The 18570-nt window shown below is 39.5% G+C and overlaps 2 protein-coding genes across 8 annotated transcripts in view; one reads left to right on the top strand and one right to left on the bottom strand.

The window, feature by feature from the left end:
- Positions 1-22: 22 nt before the first annotated feature.
- On the top strand, positions 23-6654 carry lamp5 (lysosomal associated membrane protein family member 5). Its single transcript, XM_017456293.3, has 6 exons — positions 23-539; positions 1368-1546; positions 1671-1802; positions 2124-2241; positions 3426-3614; positions 6027-6654. Exons 1-6 carry the CDS (start codon positions 482-484, stop codon positions 6200-6202), a joined length of 852 nt encoding a protein of 283 aa, XP_017311782.1. The 5' UTR covers positions 23-481; the 3' UTR covers positions 6203-6654.
- Positions 6655-7661: 1007 nt separating this feature from the next.
- The window catches only part of pak5 (p21 protein (Cdc42/Rac)-activated kinase 5), a 67966-nt gene continuing 57057 nt past the window's right edge, over positions 7662-18570 (bottom strand). For all 7 annotated transcript variants that reach the window (XM_017455385.3, XM_047151114.2, XM_047151113.2 and 4 more), the window contains 5 exons: positions 18165-18298; positions 14106-14232; positions 11355-11480; positions 11044-11178; positions 7662-9203 (listed from right to left, as the gene is read on the bottom strand). In XM_017455385.3, coding sequence (XP_017310874.1) covers positions 9048-9203; positions 11044-11178; positions 11355-11480; positions 14106-14232; positions 18165-18298 — 678 coding nt within the window. In that variant the 3' untranslated portion in view covers positions 7662-9047. The remainder of the gene's footprint in view (positions 9204-11043; positions 11179-11354; positions 11481-14105; positions 14233-18164; positions 18299-18570) is intronic.

Genomic DNA, 18570 nt, shown 5'->3' with positions numbered 1-18570 from the left:
CTCTCTCTCTCACACACACACACACACACACAGGCGCAGGACAGCAGCTGCAGTGTTGCCTCCTAGATAGAGTGAGGAGGGAGGGGAGAGTAAAGGAAGAGGTGCACCGATTTCCTCCAGCTGAGAACCCAGATATTGAAATAACGGCATTGCGGGAGTAGTGGTGCGTCCTCACCTGGCCAACTTACCGGAACTTCATAAAATCTCCGCTGTGGGTATATGTGTAGTATAGCCTATATCTGCAGCACTTTTTCCTCGTTTTTAACATCTTCATCTATAGTTCGGTGCGTTTAGAGTACTCCCTATTAAGCAAGTTGGTGTGCGCAGTGACCGGATGCTACCTCACTCAGGAGACACCCGGATTTTGCTGCATCCGCAATGATCTGAGTGTTACTCCGGAAAGTCGTGCAGCGTGTCCGTGGTGCATTTTCCCACCCAAATCTTCAGTTTTGTCTATCTCAGAGGCTGCGCGCGCGCCAGCATGGAGTGGCGGAGGTTCAGCACCGTGGACAGCGCCGGAGTTTTCCTCTGTCTCCTCTGTAAGTAGCGCTTAAACTGCAGCTGCGTCCCAAACCGCACACTTCCCTACAACCGTGTGTGTGTGTGTGTGTGTGTGTGTGTGTGTGTGCGTGCGTGCGCGCGCGTGCAAGATACAATATAAATATGATCTTAAAGGTGCAATCGTGAACTTTTTTTTTTCTATAACATACCCTAATGATGTTCCTCTAACTAAAGGTAAAAATGCGTACCACAGTGATTTACCACAGCTTTTGTGCTCAATGTGGTGTCCATTATTGTGGTTAAGGTCTGAGCAATAATAATGCTATTATTAACATCTCTTCAAGTCTCAGTAATCCGAGATGTAGCCCACATGCCAGAACGTGTTTTTTTCCCCTTTAACTTATCTTTATTTTTCTAATTAAAAGTCTAATTGATCTTTATTCTTAAGATTGCATATTAGCATATGTATAGTACTCTAATTTAACACGTTATACTATTTAATACGGAAATATACGATATTGTAAGTAGCCCGAGTTCCTTTAGAGTACTTCATTGTCCGAAAAAGTACAGCTACGGTTTCCCCATAAGGTAAAATGTAAATGTCCTCTCAGAGGTACAAATGTGGTCCTTGGAGTCCAATGTGCTTTAACGATGTTCCTTATGCAATTATGTCCCTCCAACTAAAGGTACCCTTGATGGCTTTACTCCACTGATGAGCATTTGTAGATCCACATTCTCAGTTTAATGCTTATTTTCAGAGTGTACTTTGTGATTTTTAAAAAGAAAAATAAAGAAAGTGCTTGCTGCAAGAGGATATAATCAGCTGTTGTTCAGAGCTCAGTAAAATAAACATGCTCGCTGAACAGGCGCGCTGTCGGGGGTCTCGGTTGCGGCCGAGCAGGAAGTGGAGAATCTGTCCGGTCTGTCTCCAAACCCGGACAAAGACATTTTCGTGGTGCGTGAAAACGGCACGACTTGTTTGATGGCAGAGTTCGCGGTGAAATTCCTGATCCCCTTCGATGTCCTCGCGCTTAACGGAATAGACGTAAGTTTTCTCATTTATGAAACATGATTTGTCTCGTTTGAATAGATTCGTGTAATAATAATTCGAGTTTTGAGAAGCGCATGGTGTGAGATGGTTCTTTGACGATGGTGTGGTTGGTCCGCAGTTGATCACGGAGCAGGCGTCTCTCTCTCTCCCCCGCGGTGCGCAGATCTCAGGCACGTGCGGAAGCAGCGAGGCAGAGCTGCACGTCTCCTGGAGCAATAACGCCTACACGTTCCGCCTGTACTTCAGCAAGGTGAGCAAATCCGATCTCCCTGCTCAGGGTCAGAAATTAGGCAAGTTCATTAGCATTATTGGGGGGAGGGGGGGGGGGGGTAGATTACAAAATCATTTGGATCTGCGCCCTGGGAGTTGCGCCCACAGTGCGCGCGTGCGTGTGCGCATACACGTGTGTATCTATGGGCATGTTTTTATGCATCGATTTGTACTATGATAAGCTAATAATAAAGTTACTCAAGGGTTGCCTTAAGTGTTGGCGTAATAATAGTGTGTGTTGGTGTGCGTACGTGCGTGTGTGTGTGTGTGTGTGTGTGTGTACGTGTGTGTGTGTGTTTAGGAGAAACGCACCGTGAGGAGAGATGGGAAAACGAAAGAGAGTGAAGTGTGGAAGATAAGCAAGGTTCAGCTGGTTTATGACACCTCTGAGACAACACACTTCATCAACGCATACAACCGTGAGAGCACCTTTTTCCCACTGTGTCAATCTGTTTTAAGTGTTCATAATAATAATAATAATAATAATAATAATAATAATAATAATAATAAAATAATAATAATAATAATAATAATAATAAAATAATAATAATAATAACAATAATAATGTTCCGAAAATTACTATTATTATTATTATTATTATTATTATTATTAGGCAATTCCTTCATTTTCCTACCCTCTCTTGATCCACAAATCTTTTGTGCGCATTATGCGACATCATACGCAACTTTGCTGTGAGCAATTTCCAAATGTCTTTTGCTCGGTGAATGCATTTCTGGTCAACTGATATCTCATATTAAATTCAACAAAACTCGGTCAATTTGAGCATTTTCGATTCTTTCAGTGTTATTTAAAAAAAAACACAAAAAAAAAACAAAAAAAAAAAACAATGAGCCACTCAGTTAAGATGAGGAGGTTCTCACTGCGGTGCACTGCGCAATTTCTCTGCATCTGTGCGTGATGTGTCGTTAATTCTCGACTCTTTTTCTCACATGGAGAATCACACCCTTCATTAAAAGGATTCAATGTGTTCCGTCAAGTCAGCAAAACTTATATTAGGAAGGAAAAAAAAGAAGCTTTTTTTAAAATTTGCTTTTGTTTGTTTTTTCTTCTTTCCTTTTTGTTTTATTTGTATGCAGGGTTATGAGAGAGTAAAAAGAACTGATTTCAGCTTGGTGTCCCCTCTCATAATGTTTTCTTTTTATGTATCTATTTTCTGGTTGATGTTTAACATTAATAGATTGTATGTATAGAGCATAAGTGTACATAAATACCTATATAACACTTGTATATAGCTTTATATACAGTAGAATAATTGTATATAGTCTTATGTAGTAATGAATATGTCAGCACTGAGGTAATTACTCTCTATAATATACAAAGTCTTCAAATTACTGGTGCATAGTAGTAGATTAGAACTTCATTTGGATACTCACCCACACATTTTAAGGAGAGCATACTGTATATTAATCTAATTATCTCTTTGTGGGAACCAGATGTTCACATGATGACAGGATTACGTGTCAATTTTTGATATTGTGTGACATTTGTCTAGTCCCGATACAGTTTTTTTTTTTTGTTTTCTACAAAGAATGTAGCTTAGAAATACATACCACAAAGATAATGTGTGTGTCTACCTGTGCAGCGGGGAAACACACTGCCAGCACCCATCATCTCTCAGCCCTGGTGACGCCAGCAGGCCGCTCGTACTTATGCACAGCTCAGCAGACCCTCACCCTCATCTCCAGTGACCACCAGAAAGGCATCACGGTCTCCATGTCTGACATCCAGCTCCAACCTTTTGACATCAAAAGCGACTTTGTGTTCAGTGAACGTAAGAAACACACACACACACACACACACACACACACACACACACACACACACACACACACACACACACACACACACACACAGGATTTCTAGGTATGCATATGAGGAGATTCTTACCACAACATAGAAATCTGTGCTCTTATTGTGTCCTTTTAGTGTTTTTTATATTTATTATAGAAGTTATATCAATATTGCAGACTATTATTCAGGGTAATAATTCATCACTTAGAACTGTTTCCCCCTTATTATGTCAAGTAAACACCTTTATTTTAGCCTATAAGAAAACTAAGTAGGAAAAGTACAATAATATAATATAAAATAATAGAATAGAATAGAATAGAATACAATGTAATATAATAGAAAACGGGGGGCATAGTGGCTTAATGGTTAGCACATTTGCCTCCCACCTCCAGGGTTGGGTGATTGGCATTTCCAAATTGTCCATAGTGTGTGTGAGTGTGTGTGAGTGTGAGCACGCTTGTGCCTTGCGATGGGTTGGCACCCTAACCAGGGCCTTCCCCGCCTCGTGCCCTGAGTCCCCGGGATAGGCTCCAGGCTCTCGCTTGATCCTATGTAGGGTAAGCAGTACAGAAAATGTATGGATAATATAATATAATATAATATAATATAATATAATATAATATAATATAATATAATATACGATCTTCTTTGAAATGTAAAAGACATCTAATTTTTTACTTGAGTTGCCAAAAACAATACATGCAAGTATATGACATGAGTGTATCATTTATATTGGGCCAGTGTTCCCCTCAACATGTCATGAATTCTAATAAACTGTACATTATATCACTAACTTATTCTTCAACACTGATCCCATATGTAGCTTATTAAATCAAAGTGGCAATAACATAATCTATTCTGTACATTTGCAGGGAGGACATCCAGAAAAAAAAAAAGAAGCTGTTACTAAAAGCTCAGACGTGCTTTTAGGACTAACAGTTGAATAAAATTTCTGAAAATGTCAGCATGCCCAGTGTCTCTTGGGAAACTAAGGAGCTGTGGTAGAAAACCTCCCTCACCTTGCAGTGTAATAGCGAGAGCAGATTAGCCGAGTGTGAAGAGGACTGTAGCGAGAGGTCATTGGAAATTTATTGTCATTCCCATCTTCTCCGGTTAATGAGGCCGTCAGCTTTGTCGCCTTTACACTCGTGTGATTTACAAGCCCAGTAAAAAAAACCCACCCTGGTGTACCGAGCCACTTTGTGCTGATCATGCACAATGTGGATGTGAGAACAGAGCTGCGTTATGGCAGAGCTAGCTGATGTCTTCTCTCCTGGTACTTCTGTGTGTGTGTGTGTGTGTGTGAGAGAGAGAGAGAGAGGGAGAGAGAGTAACACATCTTACACAGACGCATTATTCATTCAGAGGTCAATGAGCCGTTTCAGATTAGGCCCCTAATTGCTTACAGGATGACTTGTGCAGTGCGGTAATCCTCTGTATGCACCAGCAGAGCTGTTGTAAAGGTAATCCACTTACTGCAGAGATCACAGAAGGGTCTAACCGAGGGGAATATTCTGGACTTCACCTCAAATGGCAAGAGAGGTGGTATTTGAAAATGGTTTTCTAAGCTCCACTGCAGGGTGAAGATGTTTCTAATGGAATAGGTGTAAACGTTGGACATCACAATGATACAGCAGGAGTGAGAACTAAGGAGAGCAGCGGCTTTTTACACAAGGGGGTATTATGACATCACTACGCAGTGTCTAAATTCTCCAATCTTTAATCAGTTATTAAAAGTGACTAAAACAGGACTGTCCAATCTTATTCGGAAAGGGCCGGTGTGGTGTGGGTGCAGGTTTTCATTCCAACCAAGCAGAAGCCACACCTGAGTCTTATGAAAACCAAGATCAGCTGATTAAACAGGTGGAATCAGGTGTGGCTCCTGCTTGATGGGAGTGAAAACCTGCACCCACACCGGGTTGAACACCGGACATACCTCGATTAAAAGATCAAACAAAGTATACAAAACAACGATCTACCATCAGTATAATGGATTATGATAATCAGTCCTGTAATGAATTAGTGACGTTATGATAAATAAATTAAAATCATTACAAATCTTACAAGTATGAGACAAAAGACACAAATGTTATGAATAGGTCAAGCTAAACAAGTACTGATTCAAATCCTGCTTTGAAAACATTTATGGATTTGGTATTCCTCTCATTCCCGCAAATATTATTCCAGAGTTTACGACTGAGATAAGAAAAATATTTTCCTAAAGATATGCTCCAAGTGATCGTAGCGATTAATAGTAGCCTTGTCTCAGCCTATAATACGCTATAAATTGATGCATTATGCATTTATACACACACACACACACACATATATATATAATGTACTAATGTGCTTATTCAATGCCATTACGAGTGGTAACATTCTCTTTTGGCAGCATATAAGTGTATCACAGACCAGCGTGAGCAGCTAGAGGAAGCTCTGCCTCTGGTGCTGGGGCTCATCCTGGGCCTCATCATCGTCATCACCGTCACTATCTACCACTTCCACCTCAAACTGACGGCTCATCAACCCCAGCTGCCCCGCGACCGCTCCCTCTACAAGCACATGTAGAGACTCTCTATGCACCGTGACCAAGGCCTGCCATTAGGGGGAACAGACGAGATCTGCAAACATTTTACTCAACGCTTCTGGGAAAACGTGATGAGTTTTTTCCATCATTGATGTCCGCTGCCTAATAGTCTGATCCCTCGCATTTGAGATTGTTTTTTTTTGTTGTTGTTTTTTTTAATTTATGATTTTGCTGATATGTTGATGATAATGTCATCTAAAAAAGATATATATTGACACATTAAAATCTTTCATGTTGTGCCATGTTGTATCACTCAGTGTGAATAGTGTGCAGAACTGAACTGAAGGTATTTCTGTCCTGTTACAGTGACAGCAAATACACCAGCAAGGTCTTTTAAGATGATATGATATATGAATTATAGTATAAACACTTGAATCATGCAAAATTTGTGTGCAAAATTCTATTCAACAATAAACTATTTTATGTGTGTCCAGTTCTCGTTTTGATTTTGTGCTTTTGGAGTTGCACGCACTTTTACACACCCTCTATTTTACTACCATTCATATTTCTTCGTAAGTTTAAAAAGGTGTCAGGAACAGAAACTAAACATTTAAAATAATACGCAAAATGACTCAAGTGACCATATTAAATATATCCAATATGACCCACAAAAGTAGTGTGGAACGAAAGGAGTGACCTGTGCTTGATTTTGAGGCTAGCAGAGATGGAGTATTGATCTGATTCTTTAGTTTCCAGCTTGTATTGGAAACGCCATAGGAAGAAAGCTAATGAAAAGAGATGGATGATCACGCACGTGATTGCCTCATGAACTATAGCACAACATCGTTCATCTTAACTACACAACTACACGTATTACTACTAGCTTCATTGTCCACTTTTTAAAAAATCAAACCGGAATTGCAGTGTTAATAAAATAATCACTATTTATAATTCATTCCTTTCAGTAGTTTCCTACATGTTAACTATTGTGAAGCAAATAAGAGATTAAATCTAAGGTCAGTGTGTGTATCCTTTCATTTATCATAAAGACTTTGTGTTCATCCCAGGACTCCTATTCACAATGTGCTCATACTGAATATCCTTTCAACATGAGTAGGATATTATTTTACTCTTCTACTGTATACAGTAATGAGTTATAATCCCACTAGAAGAGGACGGGTTCCCTTTTGAGTCTCGTTCCTCTTAAGGTTTCTTCCTCATATCCTTTCATGGACTTTTCCTTTACTACTGTCGCATCAAGGATGTAAATCTACATCTGCATTTCGTGACTACAGTTGAAAGAACCATACACGTAAAATTGAATCGAATTTACACTCTCTAAAGGTCGCGTTCGAATTAATTTACGGCTATTAAAAGCATATTTTAATTACGTCTGTTTTTGGCTCACCGCGCATAAGTTTGATATGCTAGACCTGATGTCAAATAAACACGCCGTTTAAAATAATGCTGCAGATATTTCTGTTTTCCTTTTTTTTACATTTTTTTTTTATTATTGAAACCAGCTTTACTGATAACACACATGCAAGATCACTGTACAAAGCGACACAACAGTTAGATATACTCATTCAAGTCTGACCATTCATCAGGCTTTGCCAGAAGCAGACACACTGTTCATATTTACAGATCACAGTGAGTAATGGGAATAGAAACAGGATTGCAGGCTGAGTCACAGACACCGTGTGCCACTTACAGTACTGAAATGAAAATATCTCAAGCATGTAAGTATTGCTAGGATTTTAAGAGGCTCTTCTTGGATGAGCATAAATTCTTAAAGGTAGTAGCATTGTGTAAATGCTTTAAAAAAAAAGAAAAGAAAGAAAGATCTTAATAATGTGTTGTTTCTCAAGTGAGAAAGAGTTGCACGATCAATGAAGATGTAACTGTGGTGATTATTGCTTGTCTGAAACAGCCTGCTTGCATGATATAGCCAACATCGCTCTTTATACGTATTCAAAATGAGAACAAAACACCAAAAAAAAAAAAAAAAAAAAAAAAAAAAAAACTAAGGCCACACTACTGGAAAATAAAGCTTCAGTTCAAAAATAAATAATACTTTAAAACAGCATACAAAATTCTGGCAATACCTCTCTCCACACTCACTGGAAGTTCTGTCTATAAATGTAGGGTAAATAAATATATTCAGTTTCTTTGACAGGTAAGGGTGTGTGTTTAGTGTGGATATCTACAGTTCTTAGTCAAAAATGGATTATAAACAGTAGGAAAGATCTTTTGCAGAAACTCTTTAATTCTATTCAATACTGCCCATTTCACAATGGTTACATCACCACAAAATACTGAAGATTATCAAAACTGTACAGAGAAAATCTTACAAGTCCACTAAAATACACTTTCATTGTTAGTGTGAAGAGGCGTGAAAAAGGAGATTCCTCAGTAGTGTAACACCCTATGTCCCTTACAGACATTCAAATCTGGCTTATAGCCCGTCTTATCTCCTGAAAAAACCCATCATTAGTGATTTTGCATTCAGGGATAGAGGCCGTTGATCGCCTGTTGTTCATCAATCGCTCAGCTTATCAGGTTCACTGCTGCTTCCCCCTGTCTGAACTCAAGACTGCAGCTACTACAGTACAACTCTCAACAGGGCGTCAGGACACACAGCACACACATCACTCCCACAGACTGGTCACTAGCTGTCTAATAAAGATCCAGGCACCCACCACTGAAGCCAGCGGCACTACTAATGGCCATGATATTCACTTTAGTGTGGTGTCCATTTACTTACTTTGTATTAATAGTTAGCTTTCTTGTTCGTGTTATCTAAACTACGTACGGTTACAAGTGTCAGTGTGGATTTTCCACTGGTTACATATGACTGGATAAGTAGTAGTGTACTGCATGTGTTGGTCAGCGATGGCGGTAGTGCCTCATCAGAGGAACGATGCACGAGGGAGGGCCTGAGAGCTTGAGGAATGGATGCTGCAGGAGCTCCTGTGCCGTGGCCCGCTGTGAAGGTTCCCTCACCAGCATCAGGTCCAAAAAGGCTCTGAGCACGGACGATACCTGAGGAAGAAGTGACAAATGTCACAAACTGTTAATATTTATGTTCTACTTGGGTCAATATCCATCTATCCATCCATTTTCTATACCACTTATCCAACAGGGTCGTGGAGAACCTGGAGCTATTCACACACACACACCCATTCACACACTATGCACACTTTTTGGACATGCCATGTCAGCCTAGAATGCATGTCTTTGGACTGGGGGAGGAAACCGGAGTTCCCAGAGGAACCCCCGCAGCACGGGGAGAACCTGTAAACTCCAGACACACAGGGCAGCGGGAATCGATCCTTCAACCCTGGAGGTGTGAGACGAGCGTGCTAACCACTAAACCACTGTGTGCCCTGGGTCAATATAATATGTTATATTTGTAAAGTGAAATAATATATTAAAATGACATTTTATAGTTCTTTGGCCTAACATCTTTAATAATTGAAAGCTGCTCATATAATACATTTAAATTAAACATGCATAAAAATATGTTCTAGAGACTTTGTTCAGGTTACATCAATACAAGACTGACATCCATCCATCCATCCATCTTCTATACCGCTTATCCTTCCTTCAGGGCCACGGGGAAACCTGGAACCTATCCAAGGGAACATCGGGCACAAGGCGGGGTACACCCTGGACAGGGTGCCAATCCATCGCAGGGCACAATCACATACACACATCCACACACCCATTCATACACTACGGACACTTTAGACACGCCAATAAGCCTACCGTGCATGTCTTTGGACTGGGGGAGGAAACCGGAGTACCCGGAGAAAACCCCCGCAGCACGGGGAGAACATGCAAACTCCACACACACACAGGGCCACAGTGGGAATCGAACCCCCGACCCTGGAGGTGTGAGGCGAACGTGCTAACCACTAAGTACAAGACTGACAAGGTGAAATAAATCTGTTGAGAAAGGAGAAACACACACTATTTCCTGTCACACTTCCTCTAATCATTTATCTAAACACATGTGTATATTGTACACACGCACACCTGTAAAAAAAATGATAAAAAATCCCCAAACATATAAAGGAAGACACACTGTGTATTTTAAAATCCGCCATAACACGTAATTTTACACCACCAAAATAATCTATCTACTATAATACATTATTTCATATGTTTTTCTAAACATCCAGGAAAATACAACAACGGCCACAAATAAATCCAAACCCTTTACCCTTATCCAAAATGACAGGACATAGGAATAAATATATATATATTTGAATATTTGACTGGAAAACATGTTCTTCTGTCCCAACTAGCCTAATACCACAAACATTAGCTAACTTAATTAGATGGCTAGTTAAATGCTAACAAACTAGCTGACATTTCTTCCATGTAGACAAGAGTGGGATTTTCAGCATGCAAATCTTTGTGTCTACTTACGATGCCGTCGCTCGATATAATAGTAGCCTCTAGAAATATACCATAAAATCGAAACTATTTAGTCATCACTAACATTGGCTGCAGGGAAAAGTTTCCAGGTACCATGTTATCTTCTAATCTCAGATCAAGTCCAAACATTAACCGAGCACATTTGTAACTCTCCTCAAATTTTTTTATTTTTATTTTTTTTTTACAGAAGCACTTAAAAACTTTTTTTTTTTTTTAATGAAACATTGTCATTTCTGCACTGTGTTGTCAAATTTGACCCAATCTACATAATCAACATTAACCGCCCCCAAAAAATAAGTAAATAAAAACGTATGGAATTCAGGAGAAAATCCCTTGAAAGTCACTTCTCTCCAACGTTTAGTCTGCATGTCCTGATAACACGCCTGTAGTATATTCTTCCCTGCGACTCGACTCAGCATTAACGCTGCTATGTGCTCACCTTGTGTGATTCTTTTAGCCGAGGGGGAAGGTTGTCTCGGATTCTCCTCATGGCCTGCAGTGGAGGCTCATTGAAGTAGGGTGGTTCCCCGTCCACCATCTCAATCACCATGATCCCTAGAGACCAAATATCAACCTAGAACACCAAAACAAATATTAGTTTGCTGACTTTTTTGTTTGGGATATGTAATTTCATTCTACTACATTAAGCTATTATAAGGCTTTATGCAGTATGTATGTACATTAAGTTTAAGTAGAACTGTAGCACAGACGTATGGGAAACAGACTGTGAAATCTTTCATCACTAATTACCTCAGTGCCATATGGCAGCCTGGAGATGACCTCAGGTGCCATCCAGTATGGCGTGCCAACCAAGGACTTTCGCTTAGGCACATCTTTTGAGACTTGAGCACAAAAGCCAAAGTCGGAGAGCTTTATCTAAAAAGTGGTAAGGAGAGGAAACAGCTTTAACTATAAAAATGGGTGGGTAATAATAACTGTATTAGGGATATAACAGAATACAGATACAGATACGAATCCTAGGCGCAGTATTCATTTTTGCTTTTCTGTTGTTGTTTTTTTTGGAAAGCTTGCCAGAAAGGTTTACAGAGTATCAGGATTGGAATAGCACAGAATGCAACAAAAAAAAAATCACATGAGTGGGAAATGTTTACTTTCATACCTCATACTCGCAAAGGGTGTGAGTATAAATCTTGCGAGACAGACAACATGCATTTAAGAAATATACTTTTGTTTATAGAGCTGCCGCTCCATATTACTCACGCAGTCCACATATTTCTGCTGGAGTCTTCACAAACTAATCATTTATTTCATTATAAAATATTACCTTGTATGTTCATTATGCTTTTTTATGTTCTCCATTGTTATTAAAAGAAAATATTGTTATTAATTGTTATTAATTCAGGCATTATAATGAAATGCAGCCCCCATTTGGACTCAGCAGCTGATCTTTCTGGAATATAACAAACCCAAAAACAATTCACTAAAATAAAATATTATTAGGTGTCTACTGTTTTCAACAATAAAATAAATGTAAAAAAAAAAAAAAAAAAAAAAAAAATTTTTTGATTTGGGAAAGATGTTGTTATGAAAGAGAGTTCTCTAGTCACATTAGATGGAAAGTTTTCCAGAAGGTTCCACAGTGACATAGCTGAGGAACAGTACAGGTTTTTTGAATGAGAAAATGACTTCTTATTCCCAGAAGTCCTGGTATATTATTTCCCCAGTGTTTTGTAGGTTTCACATACCACTGTACACATATCTAAACCATAAATGACCACACTCACGTCCAGTGTGAATCCAAATACAGATATAATAGATACAAATATTTTTAGCACTAAACTCATACAGATACAGCTACTGAATAATTACATGCAAATTTAAAAGGTTCAAATTTATGTAGGGACAATTATAGAACACGTTCATACAATGGGGTCACATATAGGGCACAATTCGCAGCTTATTAGCACATACTCACTCATTAATTTATGTCCTTTTACCTAATTAGGAGTTAGATGACAGGATTTAATTACTCATGATTACACTAGTTGGTAATTAGACTTGATTACTTTTCCTCTGTCTATAAAAGGAAAGGTTTGAAGACACTGAAAAGGAAAAACAATAACGTCTAGCATTCAGTCTTCCACAAATGCTAAACACAATCTCTCTGACCAATATCAGCTTGTATCTTTGCTTGTTTGGCATTGGGGTCTCTCTCAAAACATGTAATATTACACTCTTACAGAACCCGTACAAAAACACATTGGTTGCTGCCTCTAAGGTGGACCATAAAGGTTCCATGTAGAACCCCAAAACAGAGTATGTTGTTACAAAGGGGTACCATTCCCATAATGTCATCATCTTCCCACAGAGCCCTGAGGGAGTGTAATATTAATAAGAGAAATTATATATGTAAAGGCCTGAGTTTTCCTCTCTGAAATGACAAGAAAACTTCTCGTAATTCTTTTTGTCATGGACTAATGGTGCTTTTAAGCCTGCAATTCATTGATTGTTATTCTATTTTTATGTATGTTTTTTGTTTCTGTATAATTTGTAATAATAACAACATAATTATTAACCATCATTAACACCATTAACATTATTATTATTATTATTATTATTATTATTATTAATAGTAGTAATAGTAGTAGTAGGAATAGTAGAAGTAGTAAACGTAGTAGTAGTAGTAGTAGGAATACTAGAAGTAGTAGGAGTAGGAGTAGTAGTAGTAGAAGTAGGTATAGTAGCAGTAGTATTAGGAGTGGGAGTAGTAGTAGTACTAGTAGTAGGAGGAGGAGAAGTAGAAGTAGTAGTAGTATTAGGAGTAGTAGGAGTAGTAGTAGTAGGAGTAATAGTATTAGGAGGAGGAGGAAGAGTAATATAAGTAGTAGTAGTAGTAGTAGGAGGAGTAGTAGTAGGAGTAGTAGTAATAGTAATAGTAGGAGGAGGAGGAGGAGAAGTAGTAGTATTAGTAGTAGTAGTAGTAGGAGTAGTAGTAATAGTAATAGTAGGAGGAGGAGGAGTAGTAATAGAAGTAGGAATAGTATCAGTAGTATTAGGAGTAGGAGTAGTAGTAGTACTAGTAGGAGTAATACTATTAGGAGGAGGAGGAGTAGTAATATAAGTAGTAGTAGTAGTAGTAGGAGGAGGAGTAGGAGTAGTAGTAGTACTAGTAGGAGTAATACTATTAGGAGGAGGAGGAGTAGTAATATAAGTAGTAGTAGTAGTAGGAGGAGGAGTAGTAGTAGGAGTAGTAGTAATAGTAATAGGAGTAGGAGGAGGAGGAGAAGTAGTAGTAATAGAAGTAGTAGTAGTAGGAGTAGTAGTAATAGTAATAGTAGTAGGAGGAGGAGAAGGAGTAGTAGTAGGAGTAGTAGTAATAGAAGTAGTAGTAGGAGTAGGAGGAGGAGGAGAAGTAGTAGTAATAGAAGTAGTAGTAGTAGAAGTAGTAATAGTAGTAGTAGCAGTAGCACTATGGCACTATACAGCCATTGGTGAGATCAAGCTGCTCTCTGAGAGGTGCTACTAAAAACATAAACTCACCCTGCCATCACTAGTGAGGAGGATGGAGTCACTCTTTATGTCTCTGTGGATGACTCCCTGCGTGTGGAGATATGAGAGGGCTTTCAACACCGACAGACACACTGTGGCAATCTGCTCCTCATTCATCCTGCCAGGAAAATACAATAAAAACCATGAGTTTCCAGATAATACATCATCTTCACAGGAGGCAAAAACGACCTGATAAGAGTTCAAAATTACCGTGTATGAAATATGGTGTATATATGCAAATACATAATAAAAATACTCAAATATAATGGTGTCAAAATAAATACAAAGTATGGCAACTGAGAAAATGTACACAAATGAAATATTTTGAAAGTACAGAAATGCATTTGGTATGGCGACGTGACAAGTACTGCCACTTCAGTTTAATAATGGTAATGTTCAGGTGGCTGATAGCTAAGGCTAACACTACCTACTGCTGGAACAAACCCACTGGTGATCTGCACTAAATCTAAACGGACAAGTCCTCCGTTTGTGTCTCTGGTATATTTACTGTAGTATCACTGTGTGTTGTTGAAAGCTCAGTTAAAACAACTACAAAATCATTGCAGATTTCTTCACTAGACTGCATCAAGCTCACTAGCTAGAACTGAATTTTGTAACGAACATCCAGCTAACTCCCTAGCATTCAGCTCAGTGGCTAGCACCCAGCTAACTCCCTAGCATTCAGCTCAGTGGCTAGCACCCAGCTAACTCCCTAGCATTCAGCTCAGTGGCTAGCACCCAGCTAACTCCCTAGCATTCAGCTCAGTGGCTAGCACCCAGCTAACTCCCTAGCATTCAGCTCAGTGGCTAGCACCCAGCTAACTTCCTAGCATTCAGCTCAATAACTAGCATCCACCCTACTACCTAGTAAAAAACTATGATGTATAATAAAGGCCATTGCCATTCTTTGGATATCTTTTTTCTTTACATATTAAATATCCAGCAACAGACATAAAAATGAGTTAACATCTTGCTACTCTTTATTTCCTTTCTCAGCCCGGGCAAAGCCACTATGCTGTTCATAAACTGTTCACAAACCGAACCTTTTGATAACAATTTTTATGCTACAGAGGATGTCAACATTAGAGCCACTCTAAAATGTGTCATTCAACATAATACGCCGCATTTAAAAATATCGAACACACAAGCATTTGATACAAATTACCCACGAATTATTCTTACAACCAAAAAAAAAACACAAAATGGCACTTTGTATTTCAAGTAATTCAAATACATGTATCAGAAATACTGCCCAGCCCTGCGTGCGCACACACGCACGCGCGCACACACACGCATGCAAACACAATCGCGTGCGCACACGCACTCGCGCACGCACACACACACACACCTGCAGGAAGCAGTGTTTCTCAAACCTTATCATTAACAGCACATGTACAGCAACAGAACAATAGGACAAAAAGACAATAGCAGTCCTGCTCATGCAGCAGTTGTTCAGATGCAGTACGTCTGATTGAGCAGCACATCGGCTGTAAGAGCATGAACATGAGGGCCAGCTGTCGGGGCGGCTCCCTTGTTCACTTATTCTCCCTGCCCGTAGCCTTCGAACTGCACTCGAGGGGAACCCTTTGTCGTACCATTTGTTTGTTGACGCCCCCGCACTTTGAAGAAACCCGCTCCCCCTCGCAGATGAGGGGTTTAACGATCTACAGACGCGATGTATGTGCGCGTAATTACATTTCCTGCGTAGTCATTGGTCGTGCTGGATGTATCTGTAGGCGAATCTATTGTCAAGGACAAACTTTAATCGTTAGTTCCGTAAATGCGCATAAGAAACAAAACCCAGCCCCTGCAGAAGCTTAAAAGAAAATCCCTCCAGTTCTCTGTTCTCAGGCTCAGACACACAGGAATATATTACAATGTATCGCCCACCTGTGCAAAATCTACTGCTGTCACGAGCTTCATTTCAGCCTGGGTTTAATTGGTATCTGGGTGCTGTTTGAACATCCTACACAGTCACGCAGTTTGGCAGTTTGCACTCTATCTCGGCAGCTCAAGCAAACCGAGTTAAAAACAGCTGGAAAGAGCAGCACAGCTCCAGACAGGAGGTCACAGTCCTCAGATGTGGTCCCCTGTGGTCACAGTCATCAGATGTAAAATGTGCTTCCATTTCCATTTAAATGCCACTTTTTCCTATAAACCCATAATGTCATGTAATAGCACCGTGAACCATGAATAGAACCACCATAAGTATAAAAAGCTCATTTCTTCCCATGAAATAGTACAAAAAATATGCACAGAACCAGTGCATGTGTCCCATGGAACTGCCAATGCAGAGAAACTTGATGTGCTTTATACTACTCACTGCAATAAAGATTTAGTACAGTGTATTGTTCACCGACTCTGAATGCTCATATCCCTTTCTCCGGAGGCGCTTTGTTAACACAGTCTCTCTCACTCTGAGTGTGAAAGAGTACATATTAGCATTACATTCGCAGAAACAACAGGCTTTCTCTCTACAGCTTTCCATTACCAAGTCAAACAGCACATGATGCATCGAAACAAAGAGAATTTAAAGTGAAAGCAGCCGAGCTCACACCTCCTCTATGACTAATGAAGAGTCTGCTAGTGATCTCAGGACTTCACGCCCGACGAGGGCGCCCACCCTCCTGAAAGCATGCAATTAGATCCCAACACCGTGCCACATGAGGCTGATGTACACTGCCAATGACTGTAATTATGAATACACTCCAAGTGGGCGTAAACACACAGGCTGTTTAAAACCCAAACTCAGCAAAAGCAGACTTTGTGTGTGAAAATGTGCACCTTACTTTCACAAACTAAGTGCTACACTTGAGTGTATGCACGACTAGTGGACAATAGCAACGCCAATCCACCTACCAGCATGTTGTGGGGAGGCGGGAGGAAACCGGAGAACAGAGGAAAAACACGTGGACATCGGATGAACATGCGCACAGACAGTAACCAGAGGTCAGGCCTGAACCCGGGAGCTGTGAGACAATAACTCGCTGCACCACTGTGCCATCCAACTTCAGTCAAGCAAGCACATGATAAAACTCTCATTACACCTGTACATTTTTCATGATAATCTAATGCCAGTTAAACCGGAACAGTTACATGTGAAAGTAATCATCTGGGACAAGATCTACAACCCCAAGTCCAAAAAATCTGGGACGCTGCACAAAATGTAAATAAAAACAGAAAGCAATGACTTGCAAATCTCAAAATTTTCATAATAAATCCCTAATATCTCCATCTGGGGATAAATAAAGTATTATCTTATCTCATACACCCATATGTTATTCACAGTAGAACATAGAAAACATATCAAATGTTTAAACACTTATCTTTCCAGCCTTTTGCTGCCCTGTCCCAACTTTTTTGAGACGTATTGCAGCCATCAAATTCAAAATGACCTTATTTTTTCCTTGAAATGGTACATTTCCTCAGTTTAAACATTTGATATGTTTTCTATGTTCTACTGTGAATAGCATCTGGGTTTATGAGATTTGCAAATCTTTGCATTCTGTTTTTGTTTACATTTTACACAGCATCCCAACTTTTTTTTTTTTGAATCGGGCTTGTGGTACGATTCCCCATGTGTAAACTGAAGCCGATACATTTCCGGTGAACATGTGATGACACCTTTTGGGATGGTTGATTTTAAACATAAGCACAGTGAAACGACAACAGGAGGAAAACCATGAAATGAAAAATAATAATAGGAGAATGTCAGGAAATTGGAGCAATTCAGAAACCTAAGCACTGTTGGTCAAGCGTGCCGAAGATGAAATTATTTGACAGATGAACAGTGCAGCCTGGGATAAATCATTTCTGAGCCAATCAGCAGCAGGCTCTGAGACTGCAGTGTATACAGAAGAAGAAAAACAACCTTTGTGATAAGTACTTGAACTGAAAACTGCACAAAATATACTGATTTTTAATGTATCAATGGACTTTCCTAGCAACAGTGACTTTATGCTAGGTTAAATACTGTTTGAAGGCTTACAACCTATTTCACCAAACATGTTTCCAATGTTACACCATGGCCTAACTGTTGTCCATCATTACCTTGTGTGCGTGACAATATCTGTTAAAGCCCCGCCTTCCAGGAACTCCATCACCACCCAGAGCTCGTCTCCAACCAGGTAGCTATTATACATGTCCACCACGTTTTCATGGTGGTAGTCCCTCATAATCACCACCTGCAGCAAACAGACACACAAGCCCATGTATAAAAAAAAAGCCGCACAAACAGCATGTACTGTTAGAATCAAAATAGTTTTGTCTATGGATCTAATTATGATTTCCAGTATAATATTTCCCATCTTACAAAACAGTCATCAATGTATTAGTATTCACAAGACAAGTTTCATATTGTATTGTTATATGACTATAATTACACTACAGTAACTTTGTGCAGTAACCAACTACAGCGCTGAAAGTAAACATGGTTATATGTGTTCTCTGAAACGCA

This window comes from Ictalurus punctatus, chromosome 25 (genome assembly GCF_001660625.3).
Source record: "Ictalurus punctatus breed USDA103 chromosome 25, Coco_2.0, whole genome shotgun sequence".
Lineage (NCBI taxonomy): Eukaryota > Metazoa > Chordata > Actinopteri > Siluriformes > Ictaluridae > Ictalurus > Ictalurus punctatus.
Note: the sequence above shows the minus strand (reverse complement) of the source record. Positions and strands in the feature narration are given on the sequence as shown.

Coding starts and splice junctions, on each gene's coding strand:
- lamp5 (XM_017456293.3), top strand. CDS start 482: ATGGAGTGGCGGAGGTTCAGCACCGTGGACAGCGCCGGAGTTTTCCTC. Junction 540..1,367: donor AGTTTTCCTCTGTCTCCTCT/GTAAGTAGCGCT, acceptor CTCGCTGAACAG/GCGCGCTGTCGGGGGTCTCG. Junction 3,615..6,026: donor CGACTTTGTGTTCAGTGAAC/GTAAGAAACACA, acceptor CTCTTTTGGCAG/CATATAAGTGTATCACAGAC.